This window comes from Hippichthys cyanospilos, chromosome 1 (assembly GCF_059441005.1).
Source record: "Hippichthys cyanospilos isolate Australia breed blue-spotted pipefish chromosome 1, RoL_Hcya_1.0, whole genome shotgun sequence".
Classification (NCBI taxonomy): Eukaryota; Metazoa; Chordata; class Actinopteri; order Syngnathiformes; family Syngnathidae; genus Hippichthys; species Hippichthys cyanospilos.
In genome coordinates, this window is record NC_142369.1 from 3,286,215 (window position 1) to 3,312,750 (window position 26,536).

A 26,536-nucleotide genomic window follows, 5' to 3' on the forward strand; every position below is an offset into this window, starting at 1 on the left:
CCCTTCGCTCCCTCCCCAACTTTCTCAGTTTCCGACCTCCCTCCTCCTGCCTCCTCCTCCTCTTCTTCTCCTCCCAGCGTGTTCTGTTGGGCTGGACAAAAAATAGAAGACGAGAAGAGAAACCGAGGAGCAACGTCAAGAGAAACTTTATCAAGTTTTACGGAAAAAGGAAGTATTCTTCTCCTCCATGTGGCTCTTCAACTGTCACTGCCCGAAAACGCGCTTTCCTTTGATCGGATCAAATAAATAAATAAATCGAGCTTTTTAAACTCTTGTTGCAGTTGACACAGTGTCATAAAAGTCTTTATGAGTCTTTCGAAAGCACGCGCGGAACAAAATGTACATTCCGAGTCCGGAGAGTTGACTAGACATCATACATCTGTTTTCATTGAACTTCAGATTCCCATCAGTAATAAACCACAGTGTGTCCAAACTGCGGCCCGCGGGGGGGTTTTGCGGCCCGACGTTCTTTTTTTTTTTTTTTTTTTCTGTGGCCCTCTGAAGTGCGATAAAGTCCCTGGGTCACTTTGTTATCCAAACGCTTCAGGATTGCATGAAAGCCAAAATCGTTACTTTGTTTACCCCTGAGTTATGTTCATTTCTCAGACAATAATGAGGTAAATATTAGAGATGGGCGATAGTTGTATGATGGCCTTATTTCAAGGTATCGGATAGTATCAGCCACTTAATTCATTCAATGCCAGGGACATATTTTCACGTTTCTTAAGAGTCCCGACATTCCATCCCAGATACTTAAGTATAGATTTAATGCTTGAATACCTGGAAATTAATGTCTTTAATGTACTTAAGTATCGATTTAATGTTTAAGTTTTGGGGATTTGATGTACGAACTTTAAAAAAACGTGAAAATACGTCCCCGGCATTGAATGAGTTCATGAGAATTGGTGTTAACCACAACGACATGAACTTGTTTTTTTTTTTTTTCAGTTTTAGACTAACCTGGAACCTCTATTAATGCTGTAAAAAAAAGTTGTTAATTGTTGTTAAAAGTCCATTATATTGCTTTTTTGTTTTGTTAGAAAAGATACAGCTTGGGGTATATTTCTACAATTTTTATAGCTAATAATCTGATTTATCGTCGAGTGAGGGGCGTGAAAGGTTTTCTCTTTCCTGGGAGGGGCTTTTTTTTGCCATGCAAAGTATAATTTCATTAAAATAAGGATTGACATTTTTTCATCAGGTACTTTGACGCACTTGGCTATTTTTTCCATTTTAGACTAACATGTAAGCTGTATAAACGCTGTAAAAAGTAGTGAACAGCTGCCGCGTTGATTTTAATTGCTTTTCTCTTTTATTAATGTGAAAAAGGATACAGTTTGAAGTATATTTCTACAAGTTTATAGATAATAATCTCATTGATAGTGGGCGCAGCGAGTGTGGGGGGCGCTTTTTCTTTCCTGGGGGGGCTTTTTATGCCATGTAAAGTAAAATGCATTAAAATAAGGATTGACATTTTTTCATCAGGCACTTTGACACACTTGGCTATTTTTTCCATTTTAGACTAACATGTAAGCTGTATAAACGCTGTAAAAAGTAGTGAACAGCTGCCGCGTTGATTTTAATTGCTTTTCTCTTTTAATAATGTGAAAAAGGATAAAGTTTGAAGTATATTTCTACAAGTTTATAGATAATAATCTCATTGATAGTGGGCGCAGCGAGTGTGGGGGGGCGCTTTTTCTTTCCTAGGAGGGCTTTTGCAAAATATAATTGAGAAACACTGACTTAAGTCGCCGTTTGTTTTCATTTTGCAGGGGCTTGAAACGCTATAGGGGAAACGTAAACAGGTAAGCGCGGGTCAAGCAGGTCCATTTTCCCCTTCAACGCTCTCGGGCCGCAAACAACACTTGCACACATGCGATCCGGTCCTGTCCAAATCCCGCTGCCGGGCAACATTACGACACGGAGCTCACATAAAACATCGACAGAGCAGATTTCTTTTGGCCACCGCGGCCCCTTCTCCGACTCCCCAACTACACCCGGCAGGAATGTCTGCTATGCCGCAGCCCGCTGACTTCCAGAGCTTTTTTTTTCTTTGACTCGACGGGGAAGATCGAAAAACTCGCGCGGCAGATGGCGTTTGTGATCAGGCGCTGGAAATGCGCACGGACATTTGCATTCTCTCGAGTGCCACTTGCACGAGCGAGGTTATTGCGTTGCCGTGGCGAGAACAATGAGTCGGTGTTGAAGAGCGAGCACCTGTGCTCTCAATAGGCCGCTCCAGCCCACTGTCCGCATCCTTTGCTCTTCTTTCCTTCGCCTCGCTGCCGAGCAGACGCGCAGCTCGCATCGGCCGCAAAGTGTGGATAATCTTGAAAAGTGGGTCTCCAAACTATGGCGCGGGGGCCTTTTCGCGGCCCGCGGGCCACGTTTTGGCGGCCCGCAGCTTAGACTAAAAATACATTTTGATATATTAAGGATTAGTCCAATCCTTTGATATTTAATCAAAGATATCAAAGCGTTGAAAGTAGACACTAGGGAGCTGAAATTTCACCCAGATGGTTCAACATGGCAAGACCACTGAGTTATCCCACTACCATTTTGATGAATTTAGGTAACCAAAGTCATCGATTTAGATAACTGAGTACTAAAGTAAACAACTACCTTGGGTAATTAAAGTACTCAATTAATTTAGGAAATTAAGTACTAGAGTAATCAGTTACCTTTAGGTAAGATGTGAGCACTTAATTATCTAGTTTACTATCAGACATTTTAATTTGGTATTTTAGAATAACAGTTGACAAAAAAATGGGTTTGAATGTCTGGATAGCCTATGTAAAAATATGTCTTTGGTATTGAATGAGTTAACGAGTAAAAAATAATATGTTAGTAAATGAGGGGGTATTTAAACATTTTAGGGGGAACGTGAGATTTTAACTGTGTTTCTGAAGGAATCAGCAAAGGTAATTTAAGGCCATAATTAAAAGTACAGTTTTCTTTTCAGATTGTGAGCAAATGAATTGGAACATACAAAACATGTATGCTTTTATTTGCCAACTTTTAGAGGGATGCACATTGTCATCATTGACCCAATTTTCCTGCCGGCGAACCTGAAAGAAAACTGATGTTATTGTACATGAAACGTGAAACAGCGTTTTTCTCAATTGTTATAGTGAGCAATTATACATCAGATGAGTCAGAAATCAAACAGATGATGCTACACGGTCTATTTTTTCAAACTGCTGAATAAAATACGATTGTATTGAGCCTTTTTTTGCTTTTTCGGGGGGAACTTGAGCCACACGATGCCATGCAATAGCACAATGGCCAAACTTGTGGCCCGCGGGCCGGTTTTGGCCCGCGAATTGATTTAATCCGGTTCAGGAGATAATTTTTGCAATGTAGAGCATAAAAACAAGACGACATTTTTTCAATAAATGAACAACTTGAAACGTTTTATGATTAATAGTAACATTAATGTTTTATGATTCATGGTGCTTGTACTATTTTGGACAGCATTAAAAAAGAATAATAAATCCGAAACTGCTGTTTTAAAGTTATATAAATAAACACCGTGGTTTTAATGGTCCGGCCCACTTGGGAATAGATTTTCCCCTCGCAAGCTCAAACCACTTTGACACCCCCGCAAAAGCCGTTCAACCGATAGCATACATGCAATAATGAATTAGAGTCGCGCTTGTTGTGATGGTGGCGTCTGAAAGTCACCCAAAAGACATATTGGCCTGTTGGTGAAGTGTTTGATGATGAGACAAAAGGAAAGTCGTGTTATTGTTTGAAATGAAATATGACTGGCGATAGAGCCTTCTATTTATGCCTCGGAGTCCAACGACAGGCGGATTTTTCCTCCCAACGGAGCCAAGGAGGAGCCACAAAGACACATTGTGCGAAAGCACACACATATTCGGTCCTTGCACTGCCCACACACGCACGCATACACACAAAAGAGATTTTTTTTCTATCATGGTGGGGACATCCCACTAACCCTAACCTTAACCATCTCAACAGATTACTGAAACCTAATCCTTACCCGAACTAACCTCATCCAAAATTACATTCAAAGCGATACTCTAAAAGCAAGTTTTGAACCTCAAAATAAATCTGAACTTGTGGGGTCCACAAAAAAATTCAATAGAAGTGCCCACAAAGAGAGTAAAACCCAGAGTTTTGTCCCAACAGTGCAGCAAAAAATCAAAGGCAAACACACTCGCGTACTCGTTTTGATTCCTGGGCAAAGGCCAATAATTGGGCAACACTGACATCTAGCGGCTAATATCAACAATGCACGCAGAAAACAGCGGATGACGCTCAATGCGGTTTAGTATAGTTCACCAAATGTAAAATATATTTGAAAAAAAAATGCTAAAAATGTGCAAGGTATGTTCCCAAAAATCAAAACACACTCAAACTCATTTTGCTCTCAAACACGCGAAGATCTCAAAACATTCTTGAAAATACAGCTGTAAATCGAAAATCATTCCAGGTCGTAAAACAAAGTCCAAATCATAAAACTGACGGAAAATAGCAAGAGGAGCTAAAGCTGTCATCTTGGCAAAAAAATGTGCTTCTGAAGAATCTAAAATTTAAAACATATTTTGGTTTGGAAACACATTTGTGACTTTACTAAACGCTTCCTTCCGTATTGCCGTGTAGTCTGGATGACTTTAAAATATAGGGAACACAATAAAAAAGTCCATGCAAAGTTTCGACAGTTACTAACTGCAAACGTTTTTTTTTTTCATTTGAGCATCATTATCTCCATATATTTTCAATTACATTTTGAAAACCAACGAACTACTGTCATTTACATTTAGATGTATTATTATTATTATTGTTTAATTCACAGAGAGCTACAGCTGAAGAACCTTGTGGGAAATAAACATTATTGAGGTGTAAAAATGATCAATTTGTGATTTTAATCGCATTTTAATGACATCTTTTAATCTAGTAAAAGTCTCCGTTAGCCAACAGCGCCCTCGCGTGGATGAACGATTCCTAACGCCACAGCCAAGCTTTCAGGGCAACTGAAACGTGAACAAAAAACAGCGTTAACGAACTTATTTGACCGATGCAAACGTTGAAAAATGACCAAAGTAGAGTAAAAGAAATTTTCAAGACAATTTTTTTTACTTTGATAATGTATTGATGGATGTTTGGAAATAGCGTGTTCGTGGATTTTAGTCCCCAACGGAAGTACACTTTTACGCTCACCCAACCGTAAATTTCAGACATACTCAATGAATTATTGACGTCTCTCTGTCTTGTTGCCACAGCTGCCTCGCTGGCTCGTAAACATGGCGATACTATATATACTTTTTTGTTGTTTTGCTTTACTTTGCCAAAATAGTCACGGTGTAAAGTTTGCTTTACAACACACCACATTATTAGGTACACATTGGTGTCCAAACTACGGCACGGGGGCATTTTGTGACCCTCCATCCACATTTTTGCGGCCGTGGCATATATGCAAAATGTCTAATTATAGAAAACACATCTCTTGTTCTATTATTTTATTTTTACTTTGTTTAATAGGTTCATATAAAAAGTACATGCATCTTTATAACATTTTACTATATGTATGTCTTGCATCTTTCTATTTTTTCTGTAAATAAAAAGTAATCATGTAGTTACAGTGCTTAAGTATCAACGAATCAATTATTTTAGAAATTAAATTACTAGTATTTGAAATACTAAAGTACTAAAGTGCCTTCCTTAGGCACTACAGTACTGAAGTAATTTATTTCTTCGGTACTTACAAAGTCATTCATTACTTTGGTAATTATGTTCTCAACTAATCAATTACTTTAGGAATTAAATATGTTAGCAGTTTAAGTACTAAAGTACGAAGAGTAATTGATTACTTTAAAAACTTTATACATGTAAAGTTATTAATTATAGATAACGTACCTACGTTATTATTTTTTACCGTGAATAATACGTTAAAATAAAATGAAATACATGGTTAAATGTATGCAGATTACCAGGATTACTGGAGAAAAAATGTACCTATGATGCTTTGACAGAACTCAGTTTAGGCATCACAAGAAAGTGTTTGTGTGGCGCCGAATCCCTGGGGGAACACGCGCTATGCATTGTGGGTAAACGGTCTTGCAAAAAAAAAAAAAAAAAAAAAACGATTCACACTCGTGATAAATAACCGAAAGACTGTAAAGTGTCACAGATTAGGAAATTCGGAGTCAGCGTTTTTTTTTTGTGTGTTTGTTTTGCGTGTGTGTGTGTGTGTGTGCAGGGGTGGAGGTCACGTGAATGTTAATTTGAGTCCTTGGAACAAAAACCGGAGCCACGATGCATACAAGTGGGCGTGGACTGAGTTTTAGGGAGGAGACAAAAAGTCCACATTTATAGTTTATTCCCCCTTTTCTGTACGGCCTACGTCAGTTTCTCTCGTCCATCCGGAGAAGGAAAACGCGCGCACGCACACGCACGCGCACGTCTCCAGGGGCCGCGTGGAAAGAAAAGAGAGAAAGAGAGAGAGAGAGAGCAACCGAGCAAGAGGGACATTGGCTTTCCCTTTGTACTAGATAAAGAAGAGTTGCCTTGCCTTTCCTTTTTTTTTTACGTAAGCTGAGTTTGCATGCTGTAAATAGGCCAATAAGCCGGTTGCTCCTCGTACGTGGGAATCTTTCTTCTGCAGCCCGGGCAACAAAGGCAACTCCTCATTTTTGAACAGGATTTTCCATTTAGCCTCGAAGGACAATAATCGAGCGTCGATCGCCTCGTGTTTTGCCCCCCCCCTCCTCCCTCCCCTTCTTTTAGGGGTTGGATCGGATCTGCTTCGCCGAACGGAACCGAGCGAGCGAGCATGGCGGCCGTGACCAGCCCGGAGACCAGCCCTCAGCCCCGGGTGTATTTCCAGACGCCGGCCGGCACCGCGGAGGAGCCCGAGACCCCGGTCCGCAAGCAGGGACGCGTCACCGTCAAATACGACCGCAAGGAACTGAGGAAAAGACTCAACCTGGAGGAGTGGATCATCGACCAGCTAACGGACCTCTACGATTGCGAGGTACGGTTAACGGCATTGTCAGAACGATCGAAGCGATCGATCGGTCGGTCCCGCTAAGTAATACGCACGAGGCCGTTTTTTTTTTTTTTTGTCACGGATCTCGTGGCCTCTTTGGACTTGACATCGCGTGCGCGAGGGGGATTTGAGCTAGGACCGCGCAGGGGGGAATGAATGAAACGCAATTAACGCACGTATCGGCGTGTGCGACTACAGGTTGGCTATTCATAGCTCGTGTCGCCTTTATAGGCAAGCCGCGAGAAGGGGAGGCTGTTCTGCAATCCCATTGGCTGAACGGGCTTTAAAGCACACCTGTGCAATATCCATCTCACGCCGCAGATATGCTCCTTTGTACGTATATTTGTCCTCAAATGCAGCGTATCATTTCTGCGGTTCCCTTTTCAAAGTGAGAGCAAATTGATTGGAACACGAAGCAACTTTTTGGGGTAAATTGTGTTACGCGACACAATTGCAAAAAGGTTATATGCGTTTATCTCTTTCGGTGACAAGCGTTACGGGAAAACGCAACTTCTAGAATGACAGAATATTGAGCGTTTTCGCCATCTTTTGAGGTCGACAAAATATTGGCTCAACGGGCTTCAAAGCATACCTGTGCAATATCCATCTTACGCCGCAAAAATATGCTCATTTGTACGTATATTTGTCCTTAAATGCAGCTTATCCTTTATGCATTTCCCTTTTCAAATTGAGAGCAAATTGATTGGAACAGGGTTACAGGGTGAATTACTATCAACTACTTTCATACTTTAGTACCTAAGGTCATCATTACTAACCCAAGAGTAATTGATTACTTTTTGTTAAGTATCAATTACTTAAGTACCTAAGGTTGAATTACAAACCCTAAAGTTTTAGTAAGTATCAATTGCTTTAGTACTTTAGTACCTAAGGTCATCAGTACTAAACCTAAAGTAATTGATGACTTCACTACTTTAAAACAATACTAAAGTAATGATTAAATATGTTATTACCTGATGTAATAATTTACTCAACTACTTTGATAGCTAAAGATTGATTACTTTATGTAAGTATCACTTACTTTCAAACTTTAGTACCTAAGGTCATCATTACTAACCCTAAAGTAATTGATTACTTGATGTAATTATCAATTGTTTTTGTACTTTAGTGTCAAAGGTCATCATTACTCACCCTAAAGAAATCGATTACTCTGTGTAAGAATCAATTACTTTAATACCTAAAATCCTCATTACTAACCCTAAAGTACTTTAGTACCTAAAGTAATTATTACTAACACTAATGTATTTGATTACTTTGTGCAAGTATCCATTATCTTCGTACTTTAGTGCCTAAGGTCATTATTACCAACCCTAAAGTCATTTCAAGTAATTTTTGGTTTTAAGTTTGAAAGCCTTTGAGGAAAACAGGAAATGTGTATGAGTCCATCCTGTGAGGGGGGGGGGGGGGGGGGGGGCTGGAAACGCCGCTCCGGGTGATGTATGTGCGCCGCGGCCCATCAAAGGCACGGCGGTGTGGTAAGACTCGTAACCCCGGTTTGCCGGTAAGCCGGGAAGCTCACGGCAAGTCGACTGAGCTGCCAATGACCCACATGCTATTCCTAGCGTGAAGAATGCTTAGCGGGTTGGGCGCGTTCCTCCGAGAGCGACGGAGGGGGGCACACCTGGTTAGCGCGGCGATCGCCTTGCGGCGTAGGCTCCGGCCGGAAAGTGCCCAGGGAAACTCTAAACGCCATTTAAGGTGATTAAGAGACCCGCAGAGGATTTGGGGATCAATGTGCTTTGACTGTCGGCCAATAATGGATTTAATATGCGCGGCTGAGACTCGGACGGACCGGGGAAAAAAAAAAGTTCACGGGCGAGCCGACCATGGACAATGAAATTGGTCGGTGGAATCCTGCTAGATCACAGGGATTGTGGTAGGAAATTTGTTTAGATCAGGCGTTAGAGCCGCATGAAGCTCTTTAGCGCCGCCCTAGTGTCTCCCTGGAGTTTTGCCAAAAATGTATGCAATGGAAAAATATGGGTTTATGAACATGACATGGAAAATGAAATTAGTCAGTGGAATGGATCACAGGAATTGTGGTAGTAACTTTGTTTAGATCAGGTCTCTACAATCTGCAGCTTTAGAGCCGCTTCCAGCTCTTTAGCGCCGCCCTAGTGTCTCCCTGGAGTTTTGCCAAAAATGTATGCAATGGAAAAATATGGGTTTATGAACATGACATGGAAAATGAAATTAGTCAGTGGAATGGATCACAGGAATTGTGGTAGTAACTTTGTTTAGATCAGGTCTCTACAATCTGCAGCTTTAGAGCCGCTTCCAGCTCTTTAGCGCCGCCCTAGTGGCTCCCTAGAGTTTCATATGAAAAAAGATAGGTTTAAAAACATGACAAGACGGTGGACAATGAAATTGGTTTGTGGAATCCAGATGGATTACAGGGATTGTGGTAGGAAATTTGTTTAGATTAGGTCTCTGCAATCCGCAGCGTTAGAGCCGCTTGCAGCTCTTTAGCGCCGCCCTAGTGCCTCCTTAGAGCTTAATATGGAAAAAGATAGGTTTACAAACATGACAAAACCATGGACAATGAAATTGGTCCATGGAATCCAGATGGATTACAGGGATTGTGGTAGGAATTTTGTTTAGATTAGGTCTCTGCAATCCGCAGCTTTAGAGCCGCTTGCAGCTTTTTAGCGAGGTCCTAGTGGCTCCCTGGAGTTTTATCAAAAATGTTTGAAAATGAAAATGGAAAACGTAGCAATCATAAACCGTAGCAATCATAAACCGTAGTTTTCCGTTATCACGCTACTCACCCACCAAAGACGCCGACACCGGTGACGTTAAGAGACGGAAGTCCTATCTGACTGGACGGAATTTGGTGACACTACTGCCACCTAGTGGCTTGGAATGCTTGGAAATGAATGAAGCCGCACTATGAATTGGATTTATGTGGCAGCGTTTTATTGCTTTGCTTTCTTACTGGTTTTTGGAAACGATATTGAAGAGATTTGAGACAAGCCCTTAGTCGTTTTGATAGTTGGCTAATGTTGCTAATATAACTTGTTGCTTTAAGGCTATAAGGCTTAAAGAAGGCTTTCATCATTTTTTGGTGGCTCCAGAGTTGGATTTTTGGTTCCTTGCAGCTGGTGAGGGTAGTAGCCCCAAGCGTATGAGTCCACGAGGAAATCCTTTGTCCTCATGAAGTCCGTTCGCCATTTATCGCTCGCAAGAAGCAGCCCGCCGTTTTCTTTTCGGCGCGAGGCGGCGAAACCCGAGAGGCGGCTTCAGCTCGCAGCGGATACGAGGGGAACCCTGGCATGTTCGGCTTCCTCTCCTTTTGTTCGCCACGTGCGTCTTTATTAGGGTCTGACTGAGGACATTTGTACAACTGATATTTTGAAAAGGCTCGGAATCGTTCCCAAATGTGATTGGTGACGTTCCTCCTTCATTTAAATCCTTGAAAGAACGCCGCCGGTGGCCAAGTGCGCTGGCCGGCGTGTCGGATGTTCATCCAGCCACCTGCTCCATCAGCGTGAACCGCGAGGAGATCGGCACCATGGCAACCAGGCGTGTTCATGTCCTACTCATTTAGTCCCCTCATTAAAAACAAAAACACCCGCTTCCAGGCTCACTGCTCCTTGAGAATTCATATACCTTAAACCAGCGGTGGCAAACATATGGCCCGTGGGCAAGTTGCGGCCCGTAAATGGGTTTAATCTGGCCGGCGAGATGATTTTGTAATGTAAAGTATAAAAATTAACGAAATGTTCTAATCCTTCCACTCACAAAAAAATCCCAAAGCCTGTAACCTAATTTATGGAAGTGGGATTTTTTTTTTAACTATCCTAGACTTAAAAACAAGGACGGGAATATATGGCATAAGTTTTATTGAAGTTTTATTATTTTTTTTAAATGATAGTGAAATGGTTAAATGAATAAACAGCTTGAATTTTTTAATGATTAATGGTAAGGTTGTTATTATTATTATTATTATTATTATTATTATTATTATTATTATTATTATTATTATTATTATAAAATACCAATGGGACAAAAAAAAATCCCAGGGCCTGTAACCAAATATATGAAAGTGGGAATTTTTAAAATAATTTTTCAAGTATGCTAGATTTATAAACAAGTAATATATGCCATAAGTTTTATTATAAAAAAAAAAAATGATAGTGAAAGGGTTAAATGAATGAACATCTTGAAATGTTTTATGATTAATAGTAAAGTTATTTTTATGATAATAGTATTATGAATACTATTTTGGACAGTATTAAAGAAGGAGTTGTTGTTTTAAAGTTATATTAACATATACAAACATTTTATTGGTCCACTTGGGAAGAAATTTTCCTCTTTGCGGTCCGCAAGCTAAAACAAGTTTAAATTAAAATGTCAGTAATCTGTAAATTGGATCATTCAGAAGTCAAAGTACTACCGTCACTTCTTTTTCGGGTATTTCAGTTTGGAAGTAAAACATAAAATAAAACACGGTGAATGAAATCACATCATGCTAATTTAGCATGTTAACTTTAGCTAACAATTGCTGGCAGTACAGGTTATAGGTTAGTCGAAAACTGAAAAAAAAGTGCATCAAAGTGCCTGAAATTTAAAAAAAAAAAAAAAAAAGGGGGTGCTAGTGGATTTTAGGGGGGGTTACCATTTGAGAAAGACTGCTTAAGATAGAAATGACCTTGTAATGAATTAATTTGAAACAAATTCAAAGGGAAAAAAATCCTGCTTCACTCACATTTATTGTTGTCGTATGGCGCGCGGCCCTTTTGTCGGTGCAGATGATTACCGCGTTTATTTCCTCTTCCTTCGCGGGGGCAATTAACGCCATTTAGATCAAAGCTTGTTGATTTGGATCTTAATGATTTGAATTACGCCGAATTTCAAATAAGATGTGTTGTAACACATATAATACACAACATGCAGCTTAAACCTTATACACATCTAAATACCAAACAGTGATTGAACTAGCAAAAAAAAAAGGCTGCAGACAAAAAGTGGCTGTTGCCCAACAGGAAGTGAAAGACCCCAGTGTGTAACTGCCCCCCCCCCCCCCCTCCCCCCACGATGTTTTCAAACGGTGGCCTCTCGTGGAGTTGAGGTGACTAAGTTGCGGAGATTCCTTGAGTAAGCGCAACAAACGCCGAGGGAGGACGGACATTGAGGAATAACGGGAAAAAGGCACGACGGGGGATGTGAGTCATTAGGTGGAATGTTTGGCCACTTTGTCACAGGAAGACGTTAGGCGCTACCTACAACAAGTATAAACAACGCCACGTTTTCTCTATGACTCACCAGAAATGAGTAAATCCTGTTTTAGGGGCACGCGAGTAATAATTGTGCGAATTCCAAAGGATAAATGGTTATATAGCTACCATATTTTTCGGATTATAAACCACAGCAATAAAAAAATTACAGAAAATATTTTTTAGCACAGGGCTGACTGGAGTATAAGCTGCAGTTTTGCAGAAAAATATTTCAAACCTTTCATTTCAAAGTGCCTGCTTGCAGCAAGATTTTACCTTCAACAGACTGAAATATTCTTGCATGTTTAGAAATAGCACCAACATGTTTTTAAGGTAACGTCGACATACTCGGATTGTTAGAACACAGCTACAACACAACAGTATCGCACCCGATTGCGTTTACGAGTGAAGAGTGGCCCCTCGTGGCGCTCTTCAAACTCAAAAACTTTTTCTGTCTCCTTTTATTTACGGGGGATTGCCTCCTGATTCTTGATTATTGTAATTAAACAAGTTGCATTGAAAATATACAGTTCATTTTAACCTTGTGCAGTACTTTTTACATCCTTGCAGTATTTTGCCAAGGGTTGCCAAGTCCTGGTAGAGTGATAACTAATTTGTCGTGCCATGTTGAACATGTTGTCACCATCTGGGTGAAATTTCAGCTCCTTAGAGCATTTTTGTACCATTTACAGTATTTTAGTATCTGGAAAGCACAATCCTGGTAAAGTAATAACTAAGTGGTCGTGCCATGTTGAACTTTGACCTGTTTTCACCATCTGGGTGAAATTTCAGCTCCCCAGAGCATTTTTGTATCATTTACTTCTGCATTACTTTCACAGTATTCTAGTATCTGGAAAGCACAATCCTGGTAAAGTAATAACTAAGTGGTCATGCCATGTTGAACTTTGACCTGTTTTCACCATCGGGGTGAAATTTCAGCTCCCTAGAGCATTATTGGATCATTTTCTTCCACATTATTCTGGTAGTATTTTTGCCTATGGATGGCACATTCCTGGTCGTGTGGTAAATAAGTGATCGTGTCATTTTTAACTTTGATATGTTTTTGTCGTTTGGGTGAAATTTCAGCTCCCTAAAGCATTTTTTTATCTTTTTTTTTTCCACATTATTTTTGTTGTATTTTAGCCAAGGAATGGCACACTCCTGGTAGAGTGAAGTTATTGTACCATGTTGAACTTTGACATGCTGTCAACATCTGGGTGAAATTTCAGCTCCCTAGCGCATTTTTGAATCATTTTCTTCCACATTATTCTGGTAGTATTTTAGCATATGGATGGCACACTCCTGGTAATGTGATAACTAAGTGGTCGTGCCAAGTTGGACTCTGTCATGTTGTCACCATCTTGGTGAGATTTCAGCTCCCTAGAGCACTTTTGGATAATTTTCTTCCACTTTATTCTCACAATATTTTGGCCAAGGAGTGGCACACTCCTGGTCCAGTGATAACTAAAGGATCGTGCCATGTTGAACTTTGTCATGTTGTCACCATTTGGGTGAAATTTCAGCTCCCCAGAGCATTTTTGGATCATTTTCTTCCACATCATTCTCCCAGTATTTTAGCATATGGATGGCACACTCCTGGTATTGTGATAACTAAGTGGTTGTGTCATGTTGAACTTTGCAATGTTGTCACCATCTGGGTAAAATTTCAGCTCCCTCATATCTATTTTGACCATTTTTGGTTCAAATTCGTCCAAATTCATTTTAGCCAAGGGATGGCACACCCCCGCTAGTGTGATAGCTGTGGTTGTGCCATGTTGAACTTTGACATGTTGTCAACATCTGGGTGAAATTTCAGCACCCTTGCGTGTTTTTTTTTTTTTCAATTATTTCCCATTGATGTGTAGATGTAAATATCAAAGAATTGGACAAATACTGCACAAGGGTTACGCACTGTTGCTAAGATACCGGTAGACCCCAAACGGCGTCGTCCGATTTTCTTCCGCAGGCTCGTTTGTCAAAACGTTGGCGTCGGTCGCGTTGAGCTGCACGCAGCCATGACTTCACTCTTTCCAGTGTTGTGTTTCAAGTACTGGCTCAACTCGACGAGCTTGTCAATTTCCCTCGTGTCACACGGCTCGGCCTGGAAGCCGAGCGCGAGGGGTTAAAAGCAGAGCCCCGTTTCGGCCGAAAGCCGCTGCGTGCAAACACTGGCGGGAAAAATGAACGCAACTGGAGTGAATACTTTGAATTTGAAACCCTGCCGTGTGGCCAGCGGTGACATAATGCTAATCTGCATTAATCCTTGTTTGTGTGCATTTCTATTTTAATCCGCTCTCAATCTGTGTTCGGGTTGAATGAGTGGAGAAATGTTGCGATCTCAATCTGCGTTGTTTCCCAGAAACAAATTGGTCTATTTTTGTTTGGCTGAAATGTGGCAAGCTGCTGAGAAAATATTGTTCGTTCCACAGAACTCGTCCTCTTTGGTCTGGTGTGATGTCACCCTGTCAGTATCAGTATCAGTATCACCAATATCAAAAAATAACAGCGAGCCGATGGGCCAGGCCAAACAAGCCGATGTAAGAATCAATCAAGCAGCGATGGCTTGTGGCATCTTTTGAAGCCATGGGCGCAAAACCAAAATAGCCAAAAAATGTACTTGACTGATTATCCCTTGTGCGGTATTTGCTCCAATCCTTCGATCCAAAATATTTCACATCAAAGGGAAAGAATTGAAAGTAGAGATTGGGAGCTGAAATTTCACCAATATGGTGACAACATGTCAAAGTTCAACATGGCACGACCGCTTGGTTTTAAGCTAAAATACTGTAAGAATGATGTGGAAGAAAATGACCAGAAAAATTGTCAAAATTTTACACAAGTGTGAAATTGGCCCATTTTGGGCTTTCAGACATAGTCGCACAAATATCCGATATTTTCAGATGAATATAACTTGTTAACTTTCTGTATTGCAACCATTTAAAGCTACATGAGGAATAACAGACCAAAAATTGGGCTGTTTTGTACGTTACTCATTTCTGTTGTCAAAACAAATAACCCACATTATTCAACTTATTTATGTGGCTACGCTGTAAAAATTGTTGGGTCAAAAATGAGCCAAGTTGTGCTAAAAATAGACTGACACATCTTTTTGGGTCATTTATTTAGCCTCAAACGTTGGGTCGAATAAAATAAAAAAAAAAAAATAAAATAATTAATGAATAAGCCATAAAATAACCCAAGACTGGGTTATCATTTTGAACCAGCATTTAACTTTACATGATTGGGTTATTTGTAGGTTACTCATTTCTGTTCAGTCGAAGGGAATAACCCACATTTCATTTATTTATGTATTTTCACTCTAAAAAAATGCTGGCTCAAAAATAAGCCAAGTTGACTCAAAAAGAGACTGACACAATTTATTGGGTTATTAATTCAGTCTAAAAAGTTGAGTCGCAACAAATAAAATGAATAAATGAATGAAGAACCAATAAAACAACCCAAAACTGCATTATCGGTTTGATCCAACTTTTTAGGCTACGTGAGGAGCAACCCCAAATATTGGGTTATTTTGTAGCTTACTCATTTCTATTGAGTTGAATGGAATACCCACATTTCATTTATTTATGTATTTATGCTCTAAAAATTGTTGGGTCAAAGGTTGGGTCACAATGAATAAAATGAATGAATAAGCCATAAAATGGCCCAAGACCAGGTTATTATTTTGAGGCTACATCAGTAACAACTCCAAAATTGGGTTGTTTGTAGTTTACTCATTTCTGTTGAGTCAAAAGGAATGACCCACATTACTAAATTTCTTTGATATTGTTAAAATTGTTGGGTCAAAACTAAGCCAAGGTGAGTCAAAAATACACTGACATAACTTGTTGGGTCATTCATTTAGCCTCAAAAGTTGGGTCACAACGAATAACATGAATGATTGACTGAAACAACCCAAAATTGGGTTGTTTAGGCTAAATGAGGAACTGGATTGTTTTGTACATAAAAAAACAAATAATTGGATTGGTTTGTCCAAAACAACCCCAAAATTATTGTTTTTTTTTTTTGTATGCTCCAACCTATTGGGTTAAATATATAACCCAAAAATGTCACGTTAGTCCTTGTTTGGGTTTTGTTTTTGGCCCAACTGCTTTTAGAATGCAGCGCTAAAAGCTTACACATGAACTGAGTACGGCGACAAAAGTTTCCCAGCCGGTGTGCTTTGTCCCCGCGTGGGACACTTCCGCGACATTCCGGAGGCCCGCTTGCATTTTATCTGTCCTGATATAGCTGCGAGGCTGAGCCGGGCCTCGTTGAATGCGGGCTTTGTGTTGTTTTAGGTAATGCTATTTTCGAGCATAAAGGCACTAGATGACGCGTGAGCCCAGTTGAACCGAAATAGCTTGCGTGAAAGCCATCTCGGAGCGCGCGAGGCGGGGCCTTCGGACCGTCTGCAGAGAAAGTTGCGGCTGGCTTTCATCCAAATAAAAGAAAGTGTTGCGTTCAAGCGGATTCATTTACACCGTCTTATATAAAGTGCATTGTATTGATTTTGGATTGGGACTTGTTTGTGGAGGCGACTTCATTCATTAGCAGCACGCCAACGCCGGCTGTTTCAATTCCTCATTCCAAAACACCGTTCGAAAGAGAAACAAGAACCCTCTGAACAAAGCAGATGCTTGTTATTCTAAGAAATGTGCCGATAAGAGAAGAAAATGGAGGTAGACACGACAGTAGACAGAGCTGTTGATACGTCTGACGTTCGCGGTTTTGGCACATCGTTAGCACTTTAGCAAAGACATCACTCAGGAAGCACTTCGCATGGCCCCAAACTAAACTTCAGTAAACTTGCATGCTCAAAATAATCCCCCAAATAAATATTATTGCTCCTGAGAACTAGTAAATGATTCCTGGATCACTGGAAATGTCAAATAAAAATGTACAAATTAAACATCCTAAAACATGTCTCTCTTCGCACTCATCACCAACTCACTCGCAGCATCTCAAGGCAAACAAGTGAGCTGGATTCATATTGTCAACTGCCACAATTAATGATTCATTTAAAGGGTTTAGGAGTGTTTTATATGATTTTTTTACATGATATATTTGATTATTATGCACTAATGTCATTTTAATATGTATTAATTATTGTTTTTGGTGCATTTTTATAATTGAATAATCATTTAAATAGTTTAGGAGCATTTTTGAGGGATTGGAACGGATTAGGCTACGTACATGTAAAAAACGTCTCTACTTGTGAAAGATTCACATTAGAAAATTACTTCCGAAAGGAATTCATTTCGTAAGTAGAAGTACCGCTGTATTTCGAGCCTTGACATACATTGTGGATGTTAATGACCTAACTTGCCAGAATTTATCGCGAGGGGATGCGAAACATTTTCAAAGGCAGACGTCGAAGCGAGAAGTTGTCTGAAAAAGAAGAAAGCCGTCTCTTGTTTGGCTAAGCCGTCTCCGTGTCACATGTTGATAGGACGTCGCGTGTTTGTCTTAAGTCACAGTCACATGTCCCATTTAAGTAGCATGCTACATCTGCGATGGACGCTAGCTGGAAGGTGAAAAGATTTGCCGGAAAGTGAGACAAGGGGTATTGTTTAAACGCCACGCGGCCGACTTTGCGAGCCTTTCCTGCTTCCTGTCAGCCTCCTGCCATCACTTCCCTGTCTGGCGTGTCCTCAGCCACCCCTCCCCCCTTCGACCCCCCCCTTCACTCTCAGCCAGCCACAACATTGTTGCGCGAGCCGGCAGGCTAACCCCGACCGTAAGGCCGGCCTCCTCTCGTCTATTTTTACACTCTCGTCAATGAAAAGTACCTTGATGTCAGCCGTGAGGAACCCGCTTCCCCCCCTTAACACGGGGGGAGGGGTTCTGGGGTAACGTTTTTACACCAGGCGCATGCCTCCAGTGTTAATTCACATAAGATCACGCATGAGACGTTGGATTTCATGAGGCCACCGCATGTGTTCTACTTTTGTCAAATTACATGATATTTATACTACGACGTTGCATGAATTGCATAACGTAATATAAAGTACACCGCCAAGCAGTGGAGAAATATGTTAAGTGAATAAATTGGGTCGCTTCAATCCACTACTTGTCATTCACAGCTGAAGCACAGTTGGCTTTAACAGAGATTTATTTGTAGTTGCTCCCTTTCTTAGTCATGGTTTCAGCTTTCTTGCTGGAACGGAGAACACATTTGCGTTATTTCTCTGATTGGCTCTTGGCCAGGAAATCACGATAGAAGTATTTAAATGTCCTAATTTAAGGAAGTTTTTTAGTGAATTCAACCTTCAGCGATACTTTGTTTCACTTGTAGTGCATGTGACGGATGAAATTTAGACAAATGTTAACGAAATCGTCTTCTATAGTTGTAGGGCAGGCAGTTATAAATGAGAACCGACATCCATCGATTGAGTGTCGTGAAAAACATGATAATGCCATCCAGTGGACATGACTGTTAATTGCAATCTGGACCCCTGCATTCCTCAAATGTGGGAACATGATGGTGTATTACAGCCTAGGTTTTAACCCCTTAGCCATTTTCATGTTACACTTATATTACTGTGTTGTGTTCAATTGCAGTGTAACTAGAGAATCACAGGCATGGTGTTGACTCTAAGTGTAATTATTCAAACAGAAAAAAAAGAGTTTCAATTAGAGCTGTACAATTATGTCCAAAATAATCACAATTTTGGTCAATACTGAAATCACAACGATTAATCAATTCAACATGTCTAATTATTTAAACATGCAGTATATAAACAAGGCTTCGAGGCTTTATACTTTATAGAAATAATAATAATAATAATAATAAAGTAAAATAAAAAAATTAAGTAAATAATAATTAAGACAAATGCTCAAATGTCGCCCTCTAGTGGCGGTGGAAGGTTGGGCGAAAATACACCGACGGACCAACGACTACAATTTCCTCACCGTCAGTCTCCACCTCAAAATGTAATTTCATCAGCGGCCAGAGGCGGCGCCAAAAAACAAAGGCCAAACGAAGCACAAATGAATAAACTGTTAAAGAATTGACTAAATCCGTTCCAAAACATCATTATTTCAGAAGCAGCTCACGCGGTACCAGTTGGAGAGTCCGCTTCACAGTTTAAATGATACAGTATGAAACCTTTTTGATGATCTTGATTTTGGGACATTTTAAATTGACTCTGAATTGCGGTAAATGAGAATCGACTTTTTTGGCACACCCCTACGGCAGCTGCCTTCTGCCCGCCTTGCAGCTTCGGTGTGTGCGATAATGTTCTCATTTAGGATTTAGGATTCCCGTTCGGAATCACTTTCAGTGGCGTTGGAAGTTAACAACATTTAGGCTCATTAGGAGCTAAACTAAGTCCGGCTGACTCAACGTGAGGATTTTCCAGCTAAACCAAACTGTTGGCCGAAAAAGCCGGACTTTGCTTCATCGCTCGTACGGCCAAAATGGCCCCGCGGTGTGCTGGCGCTGACCCAGTTTGTGCCTTAAGTCGAAATGCAGCTTGTTGTGTGTGCATGGCGGGTGTCGGCTCTGCCGTTTGTGATGTGAGATGGTGAAGCTGCTTCTGCTATATCGCTAGGAGAAATCCTATCTGGGCCCCTTTCTGCTCGTCACACACACACACACGCACACACACACGAGGACACAAGTGCTCTGGCGCTGTCACGTTTGATTCTGCCTCGCCTCTGGCTGACTTGCAGACAGTGTGTCTGCATCTGTGTTGGTGTAATGACATGTTTTCAATCCGTGGTACTAAAAGGTTTTTGCACCAAGTACTACCTCATAAGTAACACTCAAAAAGTGCAATTTCATATTTTTGTCCGCCACTGTGTGTCGATAGAGCAAAATTATTCCATTTAAAATGTCATGCACATACAAGAGAAGCAAAGTCCAACGTAAACGTTCAGCACCAAGAGTGGCCATTTAATTCATTCACAGTCAAAGACGTAATTTTACATTTTTAAGAGTGGAGATATTCAATCCCAGGTGATTTATTTGTATTATTTTCTACATTTAGGCGAAAGCAGTGCTTCTTCATTATTATTTGCAAAGCCCCCCATCCCAGGAAAGAAAAAAACTTTCGCTCCGCTCCACTCAGTTGCTCTGTAGCGCCACCTGGTGGTTTTGTGGGTGTCAACACAAAAATATCTATTGCACCCCATTCATGAGTTGTCCTTGAAAGTATTTTTGAAAAAATCGATGGGAATGCATGCAAAGTGTTCAATATATCCAAGAATGACAATATTTCCAATTTTGACTGACAGTAAATGAGACTGACATGGGCTAAATTTGACACCTCTAGTGTGTACCTCTTGACCTCCGGTTTATTAGGATTTAGAAGGGATGGCGGCGTGGCATTTTGAACGTTGTCATATTTTGACAATCTACGCAATATTTTAGCTTCATTGTGGTTTTTTTTTTCATCTTTTCCTTTGATACTACACATCAAAAACATCAACAAGCCTGAGCATATATATATATATATATATATATATATATATATATATATATATATATATATATATATATATATATATATATATATATATATATAAAAGAAAATCAATGACAATATTCAAGGAGTATTGCATCCGTCAGTCACATAAGCCGAGTTATAATATAAAAATGTGCTTTTCTATATCAGAAAGCATAAACATTACCTGAATAATTACGATATTCGGCACTGCCATATAGTTGATATTGTACCGCACTGATCGGCCATTTTGTCACTTGTGTAAATACGAGTTTTTCACTGTTATTCAACTATGTTGCGAATGCTCATAAATGCTCATTTAGGACAATTAATATACAATTTATGGATATAAATACATGAAAATATGAAGAGATCACAAAGATGAGATTTATCCTGCTAAAGTATTTATGTATCGCCAAACTGTCGATGCGTACTTTAAACGGTAACATGAAAAAAATCCCTGGATTTGATTCTATAATCTATGATGTGTCTTATGCATGACTACGTATGGAGAAATGCGGTAATGATGAATTGGTAATTAGTATTTTTTTCCGCTAAAAATCAGCGTTAGCCTTAAATAAATCCATACCTGTCGGGCCCTATTTTGCAGCGTCTAACACATACCTTGTTATGTTCGTTAAATGAAAAGAACAGACGAGCACTTAAAGCGTGTTCTGCATGCAAATATGCCTGTCAGTTTTGCATCAAATGCGACGTCTGCACTAAGCTGTCAGGCATGTATGCCGAAGGTTGAAAAGGTTGCCAAACAGGATATAAACTAATCTCCATAACGGCTTTCTCACTCCAAAAAAAAAAAAAAAAATTTAACAGGGTTTCTCCTTTGAGCATACTTTGCATTTCTACTGTCAATTTTGGATTATAAACCGTACCCGATTATAAACCGCAGGTTGTAACCCCAGATATTTACGCAGAAAGATGGCACATGGAAGTTTTAGATATTTAATTTAAATCTTTTCTTCCAAACTGCCTGCTTATAGCAACATCACGCCTTCATCACAGACGAAAACGCGCTGGCATGTTTCAAAAGACATATTTTCCACGTAACACAGACGTGATCGGATTGTTGGAATGCCGCACCAACACAACAGTAACACTAGTGGAGAGTAACCACTGGTGGTGAGTATAATAGAAGTTCAAACTCAAAATCAATACTTTGTAATACACACATATATACGTATATATGTCACATATATATGTATATATATGGATATATGTATACGTGTGTACCTCTACTCATGAAATTACTGTGAAACAATTTTGGCTGTTAATAAAAACATTTTTTTCTGTTAATTTCATTTGATTTTATATTAAATTGTGAATGTATTCACCCCTCTTCAACAAAGCAATCAATGCAACCAGTTAAATATATTTTTTAAAATGTAAAAATTTCAAAATTTGTCAAATAAACCCACGTAATCCACGTCATCATCAAAGAGCTTGATTATTTAGTATCTAAATGTTTGGCAGGAACCTGTTTGGGGAAAATTGACCCAGTTTTTTACAAGGAAGCGTGAAATTTGCAGTATTTATTTTGTAAACTTCAGAATGGCTGAAAAGTAATAAATATATTTGTGAAATTGAATATGCTCGTGAATAAAAAGGCCACTTATGTTTGGCTTTAATGATTTTGTTTGTTTCTGCAAACATTTGCAACGGGGGTCCTTGGAAAATCCTTGGAATCCCTGACCTAATCCATTCCAAGGCCAAAAAAAAAAACGCTCCTAAATACAGCACACACACAATAGTAACTTGCCTGATTGTGTTTACTAGTAGAAAGTACCACCTTAGGGCGAATAAGATAGCAGTTCAAACGCAAAATCAATTCTTTGATAGCATCGTCGTTTCTGCTCCATTTGTTTACAGGGAGATTGCCCCCTGGTGGCGAGTAAAAAAAGAAATGCAGATTCGCCACACTCGACGTTTTATAGTCTAAAATTTACGGTAAATTACACCAAAAGACAACCCTAATGGATTTTGAATCGCTTATCTCAAATAACATCTTTTTTCTGTAAGCCTTAGCTAGATGTTCTTATCACTTTTGGAAGCAAAGTGGACGTTTTTTTTGTTTGGAAGGGAAAAAAACAACAAAAAAACCGCTGAAGTGTGCAAATATCTGGCTGCAATCTGTGAGTCAATCATAACAAAGAGCGCCTGCGGAAAGCAGACCAAAAGTCAGTTGGGGGATTGTTTTGGGAAGGTTCCCTTGTGGATCCTCCTTTTCTTTGTGCGCCTCCTTTTGCTTCCCTCCGGCGTCGCCGATTTCGCGCAGGCTCTCCAATCGATTTTAAGTCGGTTGCTTTTAAACGCGCATACTTGGCGGCTTTGGATTTCGCTCGGACGGACACAAAAAAAAGAGGCTTATTTTAGTTGTTTTTTTTTGTGTGAGAGTGATAGCAATCAGTTTGGGGATGCTTAAGTGAAAATGGGTCTTTATACTACATTGGTTAAAAAAAAAAACAAAAAAAACAAGGATGCATTCATATGAGGAACGGGGTGCAGTGTGGGGTTCGCTTGTGAGCGGTGGGCAGGTGCACAGACAGCTGGTGCGGCCAAGGGGGGAGCCCACAGAAGCCAAATTCTTGGAGAAGTGCCTCAATATAAGGAACGCGAAACGAAGGGCTCCGCAAATCGTCAAATTCAAATCAACATTGCAATGTGGTCACATGCATTTTGCGGATTGCAAAGTGCTCAATTTAATAAAAAAAACCTAATTGGGTTGTTTATAAGATTTGCGTGGTGTACGATGATTCAGCTAAGGGCTTCTTATAACTCATTAAATCCCAAATACATATTTTTTCACACACACACAAAAGCACCTCAGGCATCTTACTGTGGTGTTAGTGCAGTATGCTAACAATCCAAGTTTGTCCGTGTTGTGTTAAAAATATTTTGCTGCTGCACTTTTAAATATGCAGGCATGGTCAATCTGTGTAGCTGTAATCAGGCAGTTTAAAATAAAACGTTTTGAATAAAAATACAATTGTAAAGAACTCACATGCACCATCTGTCCATACTTTCTGCATCTTACTGTGGTGTTGGTGCAGTATGCTAACAATCCAAGTTTGTCCGTGTTGTGTTAAAAATATGTTGCTGCTGCACTTTTAAATACGCAGGCATGCTCAACCTGTGTTGTAATCAGGCAGTTTAATATAAAACGTTTTGAATAAAAATGAAAATGTTAAGAACTCACATGCACCATCTGTCTGCGTAAATAACTGATGCTACAATCAGGCTTATATACAGTACATGACAGCGTGTGTGCTGTGTTTTTTTTTTCCTTTTACCTTTGTTGAGGTCTTGAAAAAGTCCTTTGTTTATCTCTGCTGGTTACTTGTGGAAGAATGTCTCCCTCTTGCGGTCATATTTGGTACTTTAAAAACAACTGAGCTCATGCGCTTTCAGACATTTCTGCTGTTAGCATCATTCAAGACCGTCCGCACAGGCTAAAATGAGAAAGATGATATTTTGCATGCTCGTAACACATTTATGAATACATTTTCTTGCTCACTTTGCCCCCAGGAGGAAGCCATCCCAGAACTTGAGATCGACGTGGATGAACTGCTGGATATGCCCAGTGACGTGGAACGGGCCGCCAGGGTCAAGGTAGGACAGCGTCGCGATGCTTTGAATGCTTTTTCGAATGCGCCACAGGCTAAAAATGGATCTCTTTGGGTTTGGTAGGATTTACTGGTGGACTGCTTTAAACCCACTGAGGTAAGAACGCTCACAAATTTATTTCGAATCGGAGATAGACCGATTACCAGCACCCATTGTAACTGATAAATATCAAAACCCCCATGAACAAGAATAGACAACTTTAAAAAGCGCATCAACTTCGTTTTATTTGTAAGACGCACTTTAAGGTCACCATAATTATCGGCCTTGTTGATTACTAATAATCAGGAGAGAAAACACAACATAAAATGAAAAGGCAACAAAGGCAAACAATAATAAAGAGGTGTGGGTTTTGTTTTTTGCTTGCAAGTATTGATCCGCAATAAATTTTCTTCACTTTTTTTGTAATTTTTGCACTTTCCTCGCTCACTAATAATCGGTAGGCTAAACACAAGATAAAAAAAACACACAAAAGCAAACAATAATAACGTTTTTTGTTGGCAACTTTTTTTTTTCATTAGCATTTTGGTCCACCATAATTAACATACTTCTCGATTACTAATAATTGGTAGAATACATAACATTAAAAAAAAAATCACAAAAGTTAACAATAATAATGTGTTTATTTTTTGGGGGGGATTTTTTTGGATCATTTAGCAAAGAAGAAAACTTTGCTAAATGATTTGTTTTTTATTATTTTTACTTCGGGGCCACCATGATTATCGGCCTTCTAGCTTAACAACCAGTAATAATTGGTAGAAAAAAACACAACATCACATAAAAAATAAATAAATAAATCATACAAGCAAACAATAACAAAGGTTTTTTTTTTATGTGATGAGCTTTTTTGTTTGCTTTGATTTTTGTCATTTGCACTTTCGGGCCCGCCGTAATTATCGGTCTCCTCGATTACTAATAATCGGTAGATAATACACAAATTTGAAAAAAAAAAATCACAAACGTAAACAATAATAATGTTTTTTTTTTTTTTGAATGATCTTTTTTTTGGTTGCTAAATTATTTATTTTTCATCATTTTTACTTCGGGGCAACCATGATTATCGGCCTCCTCGATTACAATCGTTAATAATCGGTAGACAATATACAACATCAAATTTAAAAAAATATATATATAATAATGAAGATAAAAGCAAACAATAATAACATTTTTTTTCTTTGCGTTTTTTTTTTTTGTTTGCTTTGATTCTTGTAATTTGTACTCATACTTATCGGTCTCCTCAATTACTAATAATCGGTAGACAAAACGCTATATCCAAAAAAAACGATGATCGTTTTTGTTTGCTTTGTTATTTGATTTTTGTCACTTGTCCTTTGGGGCCACCGTAATTATCGACGGGCCTTCTCGATCGCTAACAATCGGTATTGGGCCCGAAACAAAAACTTATCAGTCCATCTCAATTTTGAATGATTTTCTTCGCTACCAAGTGAAGTTGAAGTGTGTCGGTGTGTGGCGTAGGACTTCATTTCAGAACTCCTGGACAAGATCCGAGGGATGCAGAAACTGTCCACGCCTCAGAAGAAATGATGTCACCCCTCCTTCTCCATCGCCCTGATTTCATCAAGCCACATCTCGTCTTCCTCTCGCCCACCATCTCACCCGTCAAAATCATCAATCGCCGGAGTCGATGGGAAGACGAGTCAGATTTGACCCGTCGGATTTAACACGTTCATCTGCTTTTTTCGGAGGTCTTTTTTTTTTTCTAGGGGAGTCCTTGCGGAATTTCGGGGCGATCTTTACCGTACACCACCAAATGCCTCCTTTTTTAGCGCCCCGAGACGCGTTTAAAGACTGCTGAAAAATCTGCACTCTGACCACCAACAATAACACACGGTGTATTTTTAGACCAGCGTCGTTGAGAAAAAAAAAAAGGAGAAAAAAAATTGTACTGTAAATGTGGCTAAAGTAGGTTTTCCTCAATTCCGGTGTGTTTTTCTGCCGTCTTTACGTGCAGTGACTGCGCATAATCTGGTTGCTAAATGTTACAATCATTTATAGCAGTTTTTTCTGTTGTTCATTATGAGAAAGTTTGTTTTTAGCAAAGGACTGGTTCCTGGTTTAGTTGATTTTGTTTGTCACTGGCTCTTACAGTCCCTCAACTAAGCTGCCTTCTTGTTGTTGTTTTTCTTAATAATTCTACGATGATATTTGACTTTTGAATCCCTTTTTTCGCTGCTGCTCTATTC

At 39.6% G+C, this 26,536-nt stretch overlaps 1 protein-coding gene across 1 annotated transcript; it reads left to right on the top strand.

Moving 5' to 3' along the window:
- The first annotated feature begins 6,374 nt into the window (after positions 1-6,374).
- ppp1r14bb (protein phosphatase 1, regulatory (inhibitor) subunit 14Bb) lies at positions 6,375-26,024 on the top strand. The gene is made up of 5 exons (XM_088428628.1): positions 6,375-6,645; positions 6,754-7,000; positions 24,237-24,320; positions 24,399-24,431; positions 25,809-26,024. Exons 2-5 carry the CDS (start codon positions 6,800-6,802, stop codon positions 25,875-25,877), a joined length of 387 nt encoding a protein of 128 aa, XP_088284754.1. The 5' UTR covers positions 6,375-6,645; positions 6,754-6,799; the 3' UTR covers positions 25,878-26,024.
- Positions 26,025-26,536: the final 512 nt, after the last annotated feature.